The 16,859-nt window shown below is 35.7% G+C and overlaps 1 protein-coding gene across 2 annotated transcripts in view; it reads right to left on the reverse strand.

The window, feature by feature from the left end:
* The window catches only part of LOC101546873 (zinc finger protein 385D), a 340,402-nt gene that overhangs the window by 13,030 nt on the left and 310,513 nt on the right, over positions 1 to 16,859 (reverse strand). For both annotated transcript variants that reach the window (XM_004603822.3, XM_055135051.1), the window contains exon 5: positions 9,509 to 9,742. In XM_004603822.3, coding sequence (XP_004603879.1) covers positions 9,509 to 9,742 — 234 coding nt within the window. The remainder of the gene's footprint in view (positions 1 to 9,508; positions 9,743 to 16,859) is intronic.

Genomic DNA, 16,859 nt, shown 5'->3' on the forward strand with positions numbered 1-16,859 from the left:
TAGGAGTGATCCGGAACAATATGTGGTGCCTGGGATCAAATCCGCGTCAGCTGCATGCAAGGCAAGGACCTACCTGCTGTATTATCACTTTTTCCACCAAATGCACATGATTTTTAATGACAAAATAAGCTATAACTATGATATATTAAAATGTACCAAATATTTTATATATATGTCTGATCTCTGGTTTCCCCTTCCCAAATAATTGATGTTACAGTGAACATCCTACTCATTGAATTGCTGAAGATTTTATTATATGCTTGGTTGTTTCCTCAGGAAAGATTTTTTTACAAGGGCAATAATTGAGACAAAGAAGGTGACTATTTTAAGTCTCACAATTCAAGCTTCCAAATTACTTTCTGAACACTATAAGACAGTCTTTTAGATGGCTTTACTTTGGAGTAAACTGCATCTAGAATATTTTTTTAATTCACTTTTATAAAAATAGGGCTGGAGCGATAGCACGGCGGGTAGGGCGTTTGCGTTGCACGTGGCCAACCTGGGTTCAATTCCTCCGTCCCCCTTAGAGAGCCCAGCAAGCTACCCAGAGTGTCCCGTCTGCACGGCAGAGTTTGGCAAGCTACCCATGGCGTTTTTCAATATGCCGAAAACAATAACAACAAGTCTCACAATGGAGATGGTACTGGTGCCCACTGGAGCAAAATGATGAACAATGGGATGACAGTGACAGTGCAACAGACAGTTAATAAAATAACTTTTAATACCTTAAATGTTCAACTTTCTAGACTGCTCCTGAAATGATATTTAGTAATGTTAAACTGGATCATACTAAACCAGAAAACTGCCAATGATAATTTAGTTGACTTCTCACAAATACATTCAATATGAGTATTAGGATAATCATCAATATAATTTCATTATCAGTATAATTCAAAGCACAAATAAATGAGAACAAAAATATCTACACCAGTCTCAAACACAAAAGTGTTTTTTAAAAATGTATTTAGTTATGGCACTAGTATAATGGCATTACAGTTAAACTCTTGTATCTCTAGTGTGTCATAAAGAAGAAAATAATATCTTAAATTTATATACCTGAACTGTATAATTGGCATTTAAAAATTTCCATGTTCTTTGTTTTTAATCCCTTAAATGTTAACCTAAGTCTCATATGTAATATCTACTTGTTGTCAACCATACTTTCATGTTGTCCTCTAGAAAATCATGCCCTATTTTTTCAGCTTCTTAACAAACAATAAGGACTCAGAATGGCACCTATGATATTAGGTGAGCAAGTAATGCCCTAAATGTGTCAAAATTGTTTATTTCTATTAGTTTCCTCATACTAGGATGATTCAGTAGTAAATGTATTGAAAGTGCAATTTGTGAAGGTGAAGATAGAAACAAGGGAAAATAAAAAGTCTTTACATTGAGGAGAAAAGAGCTTTGTTTTTAATGTCAACAAAGAAGTCAGGAAGAGCAGTATGTGGTTGGGATGATATGGGTCATAAGCCACATACTGTGGGAATGGACTCAGTGCCCGAGAATAACCCGGGAAAAAGCTCTGCAGGCTGAGAGAGCCAGTGGGTTGGGTATGATGGAGAAATAATCACAGGGAATCAACATAGCTAGAACTCTGAAGAGTCAGTGTAAGAGGGGGAAATATCAGGCTTTGAGAATGCCTCTTTTATCCTTAATAACTGACTACAGGGAATATTGAAGCTCTCCTATGCTGTGCTAGACATGTTTTTAACAACCTTTATGTGCACCTGTTTCATCTCCTTAAAACCATGGAAAAACGCCAGCCTGCTTTTATATCCATTCCCTACGAGAGCCTTGCCAAAGGGTCTTCACAAATGAGCACAAAGCAATAAACAAATGGGCAAATTTGTCACTCTTTCATAGCCAGACAGAGATAAAGTAGCCTTAGTTACTTTTAAAAGCAGTGTTTTTCCCTACCTTACTGTAAACTATCTTTATTTTTTTTTAATGCTAAAAATGATGCATGTTCTTCATGGAAAACTGAGAGTAGAAAGGGTAAAAGTAAGGCATAAAAGGTCGTCCACCTCTCAGTTTCAAGATACACATTTTCAGCAGAGATGCATTTTAATGTGTAAACTTTCAGATTTTGATTTAAATACCAACACCTTTCTAGTAGGGCTGAGTTATAAAATAACACAAGATTAACATTCTACTAGGTATGCACAGACAGCCACTTTCAACAACAATAATCCTATATAGATATACAGCAAGAAAATTCATCTCGATATAACTCTGAGGTCACCCTTGGTTGTTAATCAGTGTGATGTCATCATTGTGAAATGACTAAAACCTAACTGCTCACAAGTATGTAAAAATTATTTTCATTGGGTATTATGAACACATCCTCAGACACATTATTCATGAATTACAGTTTGTGTGCAAGAATAGAAATCTTGGTTGTGCTGGAAATATTTTCCATTTGTATAGCTCAGATTGTAGCCTTTATTCACATGTTGCTCTTGAGTACTTAAAAAATAGGTGACTAAGGACTTTAATTTGAAGCTAATTTTAAATTTAAATATCTAGCTGAGGACAGTTGTTACCCTTTTAACATATAACTAGGACTCAAGCTCCCACCACCTGGAAATGTGGAAGACAAAAATAGGAAGGCAGCTGAATTTTTATTTTATATCATTTATATGCTGGTGCCGGCAATCCATCCCAGGTCAGCCACGTGCAAGGCAAATGCCCTACCCACTCTACTATCGCTCTGGCTCCCAAACCTATAGCTTTACTCCTACCTAGAAAAAAATTTTAGACTACAAACTATTTCTTATATAATCACAGTATTACCACCACCACCACCATCATCATTATCATCATCATCACAGCTACAATATTAACAATTCCTTAGTTAATATTCAAATTGCTATAATATAATCCACCCGATACTGTAAAAATTTTTTTAATAATTTTTTTGCAAAAAATTTTATAAAAGATATTTACTATTCAAAGATTTTTTAAAAATCTACATTTTAAGTGACAGTTTTCCACAAAATTCTAGTCACTCACATTGCTATGTCATTAAGAACAAACTATAATGTTTTGTTATGCACTGAAAATCTACTGTACTACTTAAAGTTTGATAAGTGAAGGATTTGGGGTAAATAACATAAAGTTATCTAGTAAAACTTGCTAACATTGCTACTTTATGTAATCAACACAAAAACTAATAATACAAAAGTCCTTCTAGCAATATTTTTAAATGAACTACTAGATAAATGAAACCATCTACACTGGTTTTAAATAATCTTGTTCCTTTTTGGTAGATTTGGATATTACACCTAAAACTCTCTTCAGTTGTAAGAAAATACTCAGACTAAACCTCTAAATTAATACATTAATGAATTATACTTAACAAAATAGTAGTAATTTCTATTTCTGAGTCCTGACTTTGATTTAGAGTTTGGTATCATGAAATGCATTCACTTTCAAAATAATTTTTATCTTTTTGAGTAGAAAGATATAAAACTGGGATTTATTCAAATTTAATCAATAATTTTTCACTATTTGTTAGAAATACTTTAATAACGTATGGAATATAAACAACAAAAGTTCAAAATACGAATACAAAATCAAATGTTTTTACTAGAGCAAAATATATCAATGCAAAAGTGCAATGTTAATGTCCTTTAAAGTTTATAATAAAAAATATCACCTCCAAGAGACTGAATCCAACCTTGTTTCCTTCCTGTGGGCCCCATTGTCTTGCTGATTGGACCCAAGTTTCATGCATGACCACCCCATTTAAAGTTTTCACCTGAGTACCCTTGGAATATCCTGGGATCATATTGGGAAGTCATAAGGGAAAAATGCTCCTATCCACTGTAAGTTTATAATTTCAAATAGCACTGAGGAAAAAGTGTTTCCCAAATAAGCAAAAGCTAATTGAGTTTGCCATCACAGGACCTGCACTACAATATATGTTGAAAGGAATTCTTTCACTTATAAAGGAAAAGCAAAAGATCACAAAAACGTTGGGCATATGGTCCCCCAAGCACTGCCAAGAGTAATTCCTGAGTGCAAAGCCAGGAGTAGTCCCTGAGCATCAACGGGTGTGACCCAAAAACCAAACCAAATCAAACCAAACCAAACCAAAACAAAACAAAACAAAAACCAAAAAAACCAAAGAAAATTCTCAAGGTTTGGGGTAGTGAATAAATACAGTACAATTTAATAACTTGTGCCATGTGTTTATAAGAATTAGCTTTTGTTTCTACTTGCTTTGTATGTTTCTGTGAAACATCTTATACACGCAGTTAGTGTTGAGCACTGGTGTGGGGATGGAAATGGGAAGCATTGTTTAAATATTTGACTATAGTGGAAAACAGTAAACAGAATAAAATAATAAGATAAAATAATAGAATTGTAGCACTGTAGCACCGTCAATTAAATAGCATAATTTATGTTTTGAATAATTCTATGTCACATAAATAACCCTGCTATTTACGTGACATAACAGTGATCATTAAGGTGGTTATGAAGTCTCTGAACTTCATTAGAGTGAGAGAGTTGGGGACAGACTGAGATGGATGGAAACAGTTGTTCAAAGAGGAAAATTGTCTTATCTGTATTCATATAGAAAAGTTATCTGCAGGTATAAGGTAAAAATTCTGATCATTTCTAGTTTACTCTGTTGATCATGTCACTCATGTCACAGAGAACTATTGATATATTTGTAGTCCCAAAATGCAACTTTGATTAAGAATGCATTTCCCTTGGATCGGAGAGATGTTAAGCACTTACCTTTATACAGCCGACTCTCATTCCAATTCTTATGTCATATGTTCCCCTGCATACCACCCGGAGTGATCTCTGAACTACAAAGTCAGGAGTAAGCCCAGTGCACCACTAGGTGTGTTCTTTCTGATAGAGCATTTCCAAGATTTAAAGAAAATATGGTCCAAGAAGAAAGGTCAAAGGGTGAGCACATGCTTTGCATGTGGTAGGCTCAGGTTCAGTTCCTAGAATTACATGATTCCCCAAAGCATTAATAGGAACAACCTCAAGCACTGAGCCATAAGTAGCCATTACACTGAGTACCACCACGTGTGGTTCAAAACCCAAAAATAAATAAAATAAACCAATATCATTGGCTTCCCGTAAGAAGAGCCTAAATGCACATTCTAATTCAGCACTACAAGTTTTATTTTTAGGAATATAATATGCTTTAAAACTGGGGGTATCATTCACTTAGAATTAAAATTTTCATAGCAGAGCACTTCTCCCTAGCTTGTAGGCTGATTGATACTAGTTGAAGTTAGTATTAAAACCTGGCTCTCTGGAAAACATAACCCAGTCTCAATAGGGGTTTCATAATACCTGACTCTAGAAGAAAGCAGAGAAGTCTTATATGTGTGTGTGTATGTGTGTGTATGTGTATGTGTGTGTATAATTTATATGTATATATAATTATGTATAATTTGTTATTATTTTATATATTATATATTTGGGATTGGAGTGATAGCACAGTGGGCAGGACATTTGCCTTGCACGTGGCCGACCCAGGTTTGATTCCTCTGTCCCTCTTGGAGAGCCCAGCAAGCTACTGAGAGTATCTCGCCCACACAGCAGAGCCTGGCAAGCTACCTATGTCGTATTCTATATGCCAAAAACAATAACAGCAAGTATCACAATGGAGATATTACTGGTGCCCGCTTGAGCAAATCGATGAACAGCAAGATGACAGTGATATAGTGACAGTGATTGTATATTTGGCTTTTGCGGTCATGCTCGAAGATGCTCAGGAGTTATTCCTGGCTCTGCACTCAGGAATTACTCCTGGTAGTGCTAGGGGGTGGGGGGTGAGGTGGAACCATATGGTATGCTAGGGATCAAACTCCGGTCATCCACATGCAAGGGAAATATCCTACCTGCTGTACTATTGCTCAGAAAAGGATTTTTTCTTTTCTTAGTTTTTTTTTTTCTTTTCTTTTCAAGTTACCTTAGAGTAGGGGAGTACAATGCGGAGGCAGTGAAGAACTTCCTGTGGATGAGTGCATTCTGATCTGAGTGTACGTGATAAGGAACACATTAAAGGGAATTAGAAAATAATAATTAAATGGACTATAAAAAGGCAATTTGCTTTCCACTAACACGACAAACTGGCAACTCTAAATAATGTCAGTGACAAAGGACAAATACCTAAAAGTATTTTATTGGCCTCTATTCTAAATAATTGATGCTGTGACTGTTTAGATTCAGGACATATTAAATTAGCGCATTTGCTTACTTCTCCTATAGTTAACATTATTTGCTACACGGAAGTGAATTTGCAGAACTCTCAATACAGTCATCACCAGAGACATGAGAGAATTTGGCCACAAGCTATTGTTTAGTTGCAAAGTTTATAACAATTCAATATCCTTTGAGCTCACAAAGGCTATAGTTCATACGTTCAATCCCTGTGGTTCTACATAATTACGAAGGCAAACAATAGAGTGTAAATAAATAATGACTGCATAGTTATTGCAAAGATGAAGAAACAGAATTTGAGTCAGTTCAGTTCTGTTCTCTGCGATTACTGGAAATTTAAATGTTTAATAGTGCAGCAGAGAGTGGCTGGAGCCCTGTTTGGTATATGGAGTGAACTCTTCTTGTCCATATCAGTAACTGACTAAGGGGTACACCCCTTGACATCGGCCTCCTTCCTTTCTCTGTTTCCTTGTCCCACTCCCTAAAACCTATTTGTTTTTAACACCTTAAAAAATGATTTAACTTCTAGTCTTTGTCTCAGACTTTGCTTCTGATGAAACTCCAACACAACACTAACCCAAAGATGAATTTTTTCCCTCTATGTCTAAAATCAGAGTGAACAGGTGCAAAATCTGTGTGCTTTATTTACAGTTCTGAAAGGAAGGGAGAAAGGACTGGTTCACGTCTATCCACTTTTAGAAAAGTCCAAGATAATAAGCCTCCTAACACAATTCCAGCTATAGTGGACAACTGACTCCAGAGATCAAAAATGGTCCCCAAGGGCTAAGGAACTAACAAAGGGCATAGGGCTCTGTGCTCTGCCTGTGAAAACACTGAGTTTAACCCTAGAATCACATGTCAGAACCCAGCAACACTGGATGTAGCCCCGGAGGTCCCCAACAATACTAGATCTTAGTATTGATCTCATGTGGCCTGGTTGGTAAATTACTGCTTAGAAGCGACCTGGTCTCCTGAGCAGTGCTTGGAATGTCCCCTTTCCCATCTACCAAGAGCAAAATGTTACACAAAGCATGAGGACAAATGTCTACTTCTGTCTTCTGCCTTTGCTACACCACCTTCAGGACATCAGGCTAATGCAAGGCTAGGGTTATACCTAAAACGATTAGGCTTGGACTCTGGAAAAAGATCTCTGACAGAGAAAAGGAAGTGCAGCAACTAGAAATCCCAATCCCAGGCAATAGTTCAGAGGAAAGAAGAGTGATAACAGGGCCCTCATTGAGCTAAAGATTTGGAGAGAACACTGCAGTAAAGGAACTCAAGTAAGGGGGCTAACCATACTCACTTCCTCCGACTCTGAAAGTACTCTGAGAGTACCCGACTCTGGTCTGGGTACAGCAGGACTCAGACCAGATTGAGCCAGATTTAGGAGTATTTTGTTTTTGTTTTTGTTTTCCCAGACATGATAGATTCTAAAGCCCTAAACATATAATAAATTAGAGTTCCTAGATGCAGAAAATATTTTATAGAACAAAGTATTAAAATATGTAAAAGTAGAGACTGGGATATGGCTAAAGTGGTCCACCCTATGTCTTCAGGTGTAAGACCCCTTATCTGATCTTTGGCAAAGTGTATCCTCCACTCAGTACAATGATGAGTGACCCAATGCCTCCAAATATAGCCAGAGTATGGCACCCCAAGCAACACTGTGGGTATTCCCTACAAATAAGTTCATTTGCCATTTATACATAAATGCAAATGCATGTCCTTTTAAGGGTCCATAGATAAATTCTGACACACAGAAATAACAATCATATAGAACTGGGATAGGAAAATGATGACCTGATGTGGTATGAGCAAATAAATAATCCCTCTTTCCCTTTAAGCTGGATGTTTTTGATAAGAATTCAGGAAGGACAAATTCTTGATAAATTAACTCCAGCCTTAAAGGGTACAGTTTATCTGTCAAAATTGATCCCTCCTCAAGTGAACATGTTTATCTTTCCTTCTGTGGAAAGATCAAGAACTCTTTGAAACAAATGAACTTCCAGTGATGTTTGTGCTCTCCCAATTATCTTGCATTGAGGTGAAATGTATTTGCATGAGTAAACAAGGCAAATCTGCCTGGTACAGGTTCTGACTTGGGGCCAGATGCTTTTGTGTTTCACAGCTCCTGAACTCCTGAACTCTCTCTGATGCACACAATTGATGTTGTATGCAGGAGAAAGATACATGCTGAAAAAATTATTCTCCGTCTGCAATTACCCCCTCAGAGTCCTGAAGTCAATACATGAATATTGCTGCTGCAGCACAGTGATTGGTCAATGACTCAGTGAACATACAGCTGTGATATTAACTTGGAGTATGATTCACAAATGATTCTTTTATTTTTATTGTAGTTGCTGACAGAGTTCTGGCAATGAACACAGTCTTTTAGAGAGAAGCTGATCTCGAGCCAAGTGGCTGGCTAAACTCTCAAGAAGGGCAGAAATATATGAGTGTTTTAATTTTATTATATAGATCTACACATAACATTATATAGCTATCTACATAAAATTAAGTATAGCTATGGACTATTTCTATATATAAAAATAAATATATTTCTGTATATTTCTCTATATTTGGATATAAATATAGTGAGAACATGTTGATGAAATAAAAATATATTGGGAGAGTATCGCATCCTAGCTATCAGCATTTTCTGTTATGCTAATATTAAACTTTAGTGTTTAAAATGGAGTAGACTACATTTGAATTATTTCTCTGCTACTTAATTGGTCTTGCATCTTCACCAGGCCCCATTAAAATACAAACCTCTACATTGCCAGAAAAAATAAATAAAACAGTATAAGTAGGGATCATATCTTAATGAGTGTCCATAATAAATACATTATACTTAATTGCCTAGGTCATATAGATTTGGCCCAAACAATATTTCTTTGCTATAAAAACTAAAATAGCAAGGTCCACAAATACATTTAATATGAAAAAACAATTTTGTAATGATTTTTGGTACAACTTTAGAAAACTTCATTTAGAAGCAAATGTAAGAAGTACACAGTGACATAAAAAAATCATATAAATGCAAAGCTTATCCTTTAAAATTATATTTTATTTTATCTCCTAAGGCTTAATGAAAAACAAACATACACAACATGGTGTCAAAACCCTCTTTTGCCCTCATGTAAATGACACTTCGCTTGTCATTTTTAGTTTTTAATGCTTAATGAATTCCATGTAATAATTGCCAGTTTTCTGCCACCCCTTTGTCCCCTGCTGCAAAAGATCTAATCTATTCAGAGAAAGATAATTGCAGAGCTGTTGAGACAGAAAAGAAATCACTGTATCTCACCACTGTTGTGCGCCTCCAGCTGTGAGGCAGAGTTGACAGCAACCTTGCATAGGGAACAGTACAGGAGCCGTTTTGCCTTTTCTTCCTCAGTCTCTGTGGAAGGGCAAGAGCTATTGCCAGTGGCTGTCGTGGGGCTTTTTTCCACTTTAGAGGTGATCTCAGTTGTCATAACACTGCTTTTGCGAATTTCCACAGTTGTAGTCGTTGATATTGCTGGTGTCCCTGCGGTACTGTCTGCATTCAAAATAGCATAGGGGGGAAAAGAGAGAAAACAGTGGTATTATCTTTCCACTTTTTGGAATGTATCTCTAATGCTGCACCCTGCTAATAAAGATAAGGACGGCCTGCAATCATTGCTTATGAGCTATGCATCAATCATCTCATGAAGACATTTATATAGATGACCATATATAATTTCACATAAAATCCTTAGAAAATCCTTTAAAATATGTGCAAATATGCTTCCCATTTTTAATGTGGGGTAAATAAATATATACATCATTTTTTATTGTATAACATGTGCCCTTTTAATATATTCTTATGATGTATTATTGCACATATATCCCTAGAGAGATGACTTTGAAAACGTAAAATTAAGAGCAAATGTATAATTTTTTTAATATGTAATTTCTTTTAAAATTTTCTTTTTACATTTTTCTATAATGGAACAATAAGCTTTTATTCTTTCATATATGCTCATACAACACCAACAACACAGAAGAAATCTGTTTACAGAGTCCTTTGTCCATATCAAACGTTTAGGAAACCATTATTCTATTTACAAAGAAGTTTCTATTCAGCACCATGTACAAAAATCATCAATATACAGGTAAGATGGATTCTAGTCTGACATATTAAATGCATAAGCTGTACTAAACTGTATTTGTAGAATTTATAATAGCAGTATTCAAACCAATGGAGCTTCTTTATAAGGAAGTAACAGACTGGTGACTGTTATTTGATATGACCATATCAAATAAATATATTATTTAAAAAGTTTAGTCACCATGATAATGTTGATATACTATATCCCTACTGGATTTAAAGTAGGAATATGTATATAGAGATAGACAGGCAGATAGAATAGATCTATTATTGATTCTAATCTGAATCTAATCAATGTACAAAGAAGAAATATTTATTCTAACTCAAATCAATATATAGCTATAATATAGACATATATTGCTATAATTCCAAATATGCCAATCGATGTTGTTTACATCAAGAATAAATTACAAATGAGCTCTACTCACATCTCATATCTTATACTTCTATTTATATCCTTTCTACTCATTTTCCCCTGATTATCGTTTTCCTAATTTTTCTTTTACTGAAGAGCCTGGCACTATCTGTGGCATATTTGATATGCCAAAAACAGTAACAAGTCTCACAATGGAGACATTACTGGTGCCCACTTGTGCAAATCAATGAACAATGGGACAACAGTGCTACAGTGCTAATTTTTCTTGTGAGCTCTATTCATAACTCATATCGCATATTCTTTTCTCTTTATGTCCTTTTTATTCATTTTTCTCTCTCCATCCCACCAACTGTTTTTTCTTCTTTTTTTAGTGAAACAAAATATTTTAATTGAAAAAAATTATGAAGAGTGAGGGGAGAGAGAGAAAGAAATAAAAAGAGGTGAAGAGAGAAAGAGGGAGGACGGGAGGGAGAGAGAGAGATGTCGGGGGAGGGTGGGGGAGAGAGTGGAGGTGGGGGAAATAGATCTTCAAGAGAGAACACAGGCTTCTCCAGAATGGAAAAAGCCCACCACATGGGTCTTAACTGCCTATTCAAAACCTTCCTTAAAGCTTTCCACCTGTTCTTGGAATTGTTTTTCAAACTATAAGCTGCCATAATCATTCTGTAATGTCACATTGAAATGTTTATGAGCAATGGATTGGCCAGTAATTATAAAGGACAGTGATCTGCTGCAATAAAGTGTTGTCGTGATAAATGTTTATTTCTGTCTTGTTAGATCGTTAAATCAAGTACTGATTGCACTTAGGCTATGTCTTTTAGCTTGTATAACACTTTGATCCATATTATATAAGAGAAAATTAGATGTATTTGTTTTTTTTTCTCTAAATACTGATCAAAGAGAATGAACTCTTATCTAGGGATGCTTATAAAATATTTAATCTAAATCTTATTTCCTACGCCTAACACTACACAGATTATTAATCACGTATTTAGCTGCTAAAAGAATCAACTCTCCTTCAGTATCATCGAGACTATCTGCCAACAACATTTTAAAAATCATACCCCTAATTGGTCTATCATTGCTAAAGCAAACATGGTTATTCTAACACCGTTTAACCATCAGAATTGATTTATTCCCTTTAACACTGTAAAGTTCATTTCTTGTTTAGTTGTTGTTTTTTTGCATACCAAGGTGCCAATGTTAAAATGTTAAGTAGTAGAAAATATTTCTGATAAGTTAGACATGTCATAAAACATAATGGCTGCTTTAAAATACTTTAATAGTTATTCACTTGTCTCAACATATCAGAAATTACTGTTTGAAAGCATGCACATACATCTGTGAATAAGTAACACATTTAAAAATAATTTTGTGTTGCATATAGTAGCTTCAAATACAAAATAACTTATTAAAGTTAAGGCAATGTTCCAATGTTACATAGGTAAATGTAGTGAGTCCAGACAGTGTTCAGAGAACAGAGAATCAAGAATTTTAGAGAATAAAAAATGTGAATGACTTATTCAATATTCTAATGTTCCATAATAATTAATGTCACAAAAAGAAGTGAGGAAAAATCATTAAATTATTAAATCATTGAATTGTTCTTATGCTCTATGTTGCCCTCTCATATTACTGTCACTGTCACTGTCATCCTGTTGCTCATCAATTTGCTCGAGCGGGCACCAGTAGTGTCTACATTGTGAGACTTGCTGTTACTGTTTTTGGCATATAGAATACATCATGGGTAGCTTGCCAGGCTCTGCCTTGCAGGTGGGATGCTTTCTGTAGCTTGCCGGGCTCTCTGAGAGGGGCAGAGGAATCGACCCCGGGTTGGCCGTGTGCAAAGCAAACGCCCTGCCGCTGTGCTCTCGCCCCAGCCCGCCCTGTAATATAGTTTAAATATATTTGTGCCCTGTCATAAACACAAATATATTTAAAGTAACTATATTTAACAAATATATTTAAATATCCCACACCGCAGAACCTAGCAAGCTACCCGTGGCGTATTTGATATGTCAAAAACAGTAACAAGTCTCACAATGGAGATGTTACTGCTGCCCACTTGAGCAAATTGATGAACAATGGGACAATAGTGCTACAGTGCTATATTTAAATATATGAGTGGCCACACACTGGAGCCAGAGTATGATGTTGTGGGCGTTTATTCCATTTAAATCTAAGTTATATTAACTCTGGTAATACTCAAATGCTATCAATTATTCCTCTCAAATTTCTTGTCTTGATCTGAAAATTGTATAGAGCACAGAAAATAGTAACCCCAGACCAAATTCCCAAAATTTTGGAGAAATACATAGCCAGAGCATTGAACAAAAAACTGGAACATCCCTATGTTCCAGTTCCTGTGGCAGCTACATTAGAGTCTTTCCTAAGCCCAAAGGATAATGCACATTTGTACCAATGAGGCCACAAGATTAGAGTCATCAGATTCTCTAGGCCTCAGGCTTAGGGAAGTATTAACGTTTCTTAAGGCAAGTCCCTTGCATTAAACAGACTTATAGGCATTAGAATCAAAACACTTAACTTCAGTGCTACCACTTTGTTATATCCTTTAGTACACTTAGCTGAACCACATCTGTTATTTCTCAAGCTCGCAATTCACTTGAAAAAAATATAACAGCTGCATTTTTGTGCATTTCAAATATACTATATAGCACTTGATCCCAAAATGTGGGCTTACTATTACTTTATAACAAATCATAGATTTTCACTTTTCATTTATCAGTGGTGAAGGTATTTTGCTTTAACAACAAAAGGCATGCATTTTATAATTGTACATTATTCAAAGATAATCAAGCATTATCCATATATAAACAGAAAATTACATATAACAAAGATTTCAGTTATATATCTATTTTTTAAAATGGGATCTTTAGTAGGTGATCATTTAATAGTATATGCCTTTCATGTGCAGTGATGAGAATTATCCCTGTAATCTCCCTCCCCCAAACTCATAAAATGTCTCTTTAAACATAAGAAAAATACAAAATAAAAAATGCAAAACTGTCACAAACTGAAAGAATGCAAGGAGACATGAGGAAAAAGATAATGTTATGTCCTGGTTGAGATTCTAGGGCAAAAAAAAGAACATTAAGGAAAACCTCAGAAAATATGAATATATAATATATGCTTTAATAGTTATGTTTCAATATTGACTCATTAGTTACGATACATGCAACACAGCAATGTGAGATGTTACTAATATGGGAAACTGGTGTAGAGTATATATGGGAACCTCAACAGATTCTATGTCTTTTATATAAACAAAGTTATTCTAAAATTGTTTGTTAAATCATATAAAATTAATATTTGCAAGTAAATATTAATCAACAGAATTACAGCCAGGCAACAAATAGTCAAAAAAAAAGGACTGAATCATAATAAGTAGAAATGAATGATTTTCTTGTATAGTTTCTTGGTTTGTAGATCATGAGAGTTTACTAATTTTCTTCACTCATATATTACCCTAGGGCAGAGATTATGACTTGACATTGCACCCCAATTCCAAATCCAGCTCTTGCTTACCATTCTATGCTGCAATGGCACAGGAATTCGAGACAGAGAGAGAAAAATACAGAGTTCAAAAGAGAGCTTCATAAAATAAAGGATGAAAATGACATACCTTAAACTGAGATGCAAGTGACTCCCTTAATGATGCAAGATGAACCCCTTAATGTGCTTCGCTCCTGACTATATCCTAACATTTACACTTGGCATGAAATAGACACTTGGTATTTAGTGAAAAAAAAAGAATAAACAATTATAATTATTGACTGTGAAAGCACTTTTTTAAAAAAGCAATTATAGGTATGAATTCATTCAATTCCCATAAGGGCTTAAAAAATGACATCCCCTTTCAGCTCTGCTTAGAGAGAAAAGACTCCAGCCAGTAAGGAAAGATCTGGAAACTTGCCCAGCAACAGGATTTTCAACAATGAATAATTTGAACTATACGGCTCAGGAGCATATGCTCTTCATTTAATTTTAATTACTAAAATGTTAATTGGAAGGTGGGGGGTTACAGTCAGTACTCAGGAGGTCTAGGGGCCCCACTAGTGATTCTTGGCCAACTGGGCCACTGTCTAAACACAAGTATTGCCCAAGGATGCAATACTTCTCTGTTCTTGTAGTGCAGGGATACCCAGGAAATCTCAGTGATGCTAGGAACCTCCAGGGATGCACACAGGGTAGGGGTGGGAGGACCATATGGTGGTGGGGTAGAGTAGGGGGACCATATGGTGGTGGGGTAGAGTAGGGGGACCATATGGTGGTAGGGTAGAATAGGGGACCATATGGTGCTGGAAATTGAACAGGGTTGGCTACCTATTATGCACTTTAACTGCTTTGCTGACTTCGGCCCTGTAGATTGAAATATTCTTTTCAGAAAGAATTTTCTACTTCCCTTTCTGGTAATGGAAATTGGTCAGGATTTAGTATGCATGTTTGATTACAGCATCTCAAAAATTAGACTATAGGATGCCAGGATGTTTCTCAAGTGGTCGGGATGCCTGTGCTTTACCCCTAACTCCATAGGCTTCCTTTCTCCCTAGCAGAGCTGGAGCCCAGAGGCCTGGAGGGAGTGTTGCCACTGCCATACTGATTTCAGAAGAAATTAAACATGCTGGAGACTGGGTCCACTGTGTACTTCCAATCACCCTTTCGTGCTACTTTATCAATTCAGATGAGGAAAGTAAAAAAAAAAAAAAGATATTCTACAGGTCTCAAATAACCTTTTGTTCAAATTACATAAGTAAGCACCTGTCTTCATTCTATCTTTTGCTTTTTGATATTCAAACGATGAAAAACTAAGATAATGTTTTCCAAAGACACGTTCACATTTCTTGGAAAGACTCAACCAGTAACCCTCCAAGAATAATATATATGACAGGGGGGTTGAGATTGTCTGCGTATTGCATTTCTGTTTCTTTTTCTGTCAGTGCTCTGTAGCAAATATTCATTAATGCAATGCATTACTTGGTATTGGAAATATTGCTAATAGTTTGTGGAATGGGATTTTATCTAAGAATTAAAGAAGAAAGTATTCATAACAGCCCATTATCTTCACTCCTATATAAAAATATTGCAATATGCAGTTTTTAACTTAGAGAGCATAAGAAATTACTTTTAAAAATTCCACAATTTGAATTTTAGATAATAAAAATGCAGCTGAGTTACATGATCTGGATAAGACATGTATTCTTCTAGGGCTTAGTGGCATAGCATGTACCTAACATGTGTGAGGCCCTGGGATTTGTTCTCTGGTACTGAAAAGTATTAGGAAGAAAAGAGCAATAAATAAATAAATAAATAAATAAATAAATAAATAAATAAATAAATTTATTCTTCTAAATAAATAAATAAATTTATGCTTCTAGTTACAAACCTTGGACTGGAGCAATAGCACAGCATATAGGGTGTTTGCCTTGCACGTGGCCCACCCAGGTTTAATTCCTCTGTCCCTCTCAGAGAGCACAGCAAGCTACCGAGAGTATCCCACCCGCATGGCAGAGCTTGGCAAGCTATCCGTGGTATATTTGATATGCCAAAAACAGCAACAATAACAACAATAAGTCTCACAATGGAGATGTTACTGGTGCCCACTTGAGCAAATCAATGAACAACGGGACGACAGTGCTACAGTGCTACAGTGAGTTACAAACCTTGTAATACAAGTAGGAGAACTGCGGGAACTTAAGTTCCCTTCCAGGTAACAGGATTAATATTATATGTCAAAGATGCTCATCATGATTTCCTGTAGACTGAAGTCTCAGAATTACCTACAATTTCTTATCCTCTCCTTTTCATAAATGGAAAAATATCAGAAAAAATGAGCAGAACAGTCGCTTTACTCTTAAGAATACTGACATTCTGAAGATTAAAATGGTGTTTCATGACAAAAGAAATGGTTTTAGAAAGTTTATATTGGTGGCTTCTTTTTCATGTTCTTAGTTCATTTGACCATATCTACATGCTTAGCCTCAGGGAGGGACATACCTGGCAAAAGGTTCCATTTAATCTCTGATGCTATGTTTTATCTGCAGTAGAGTCATGGAACACAGGGCTTCACACATGCCTTGCATGTGCTTTACCATGGCACTCATCCCTTGCACTGGACTCTGTATTTTTGAT

Source organism: Sorex araneus, chromosome 4, assembly GCF_027595985.1.
Source record: "Sorex araneus isolate mSorAra2 chromosome 4, mSorAra2.pri, whole genome shotgun sequence".
Classification (NCBI taxonomy): Eukaryota; Metazoa; Chordata; class Mammalia; order Eulipotyphla; family Soricidae; genus Sorex; species Sorex araneus.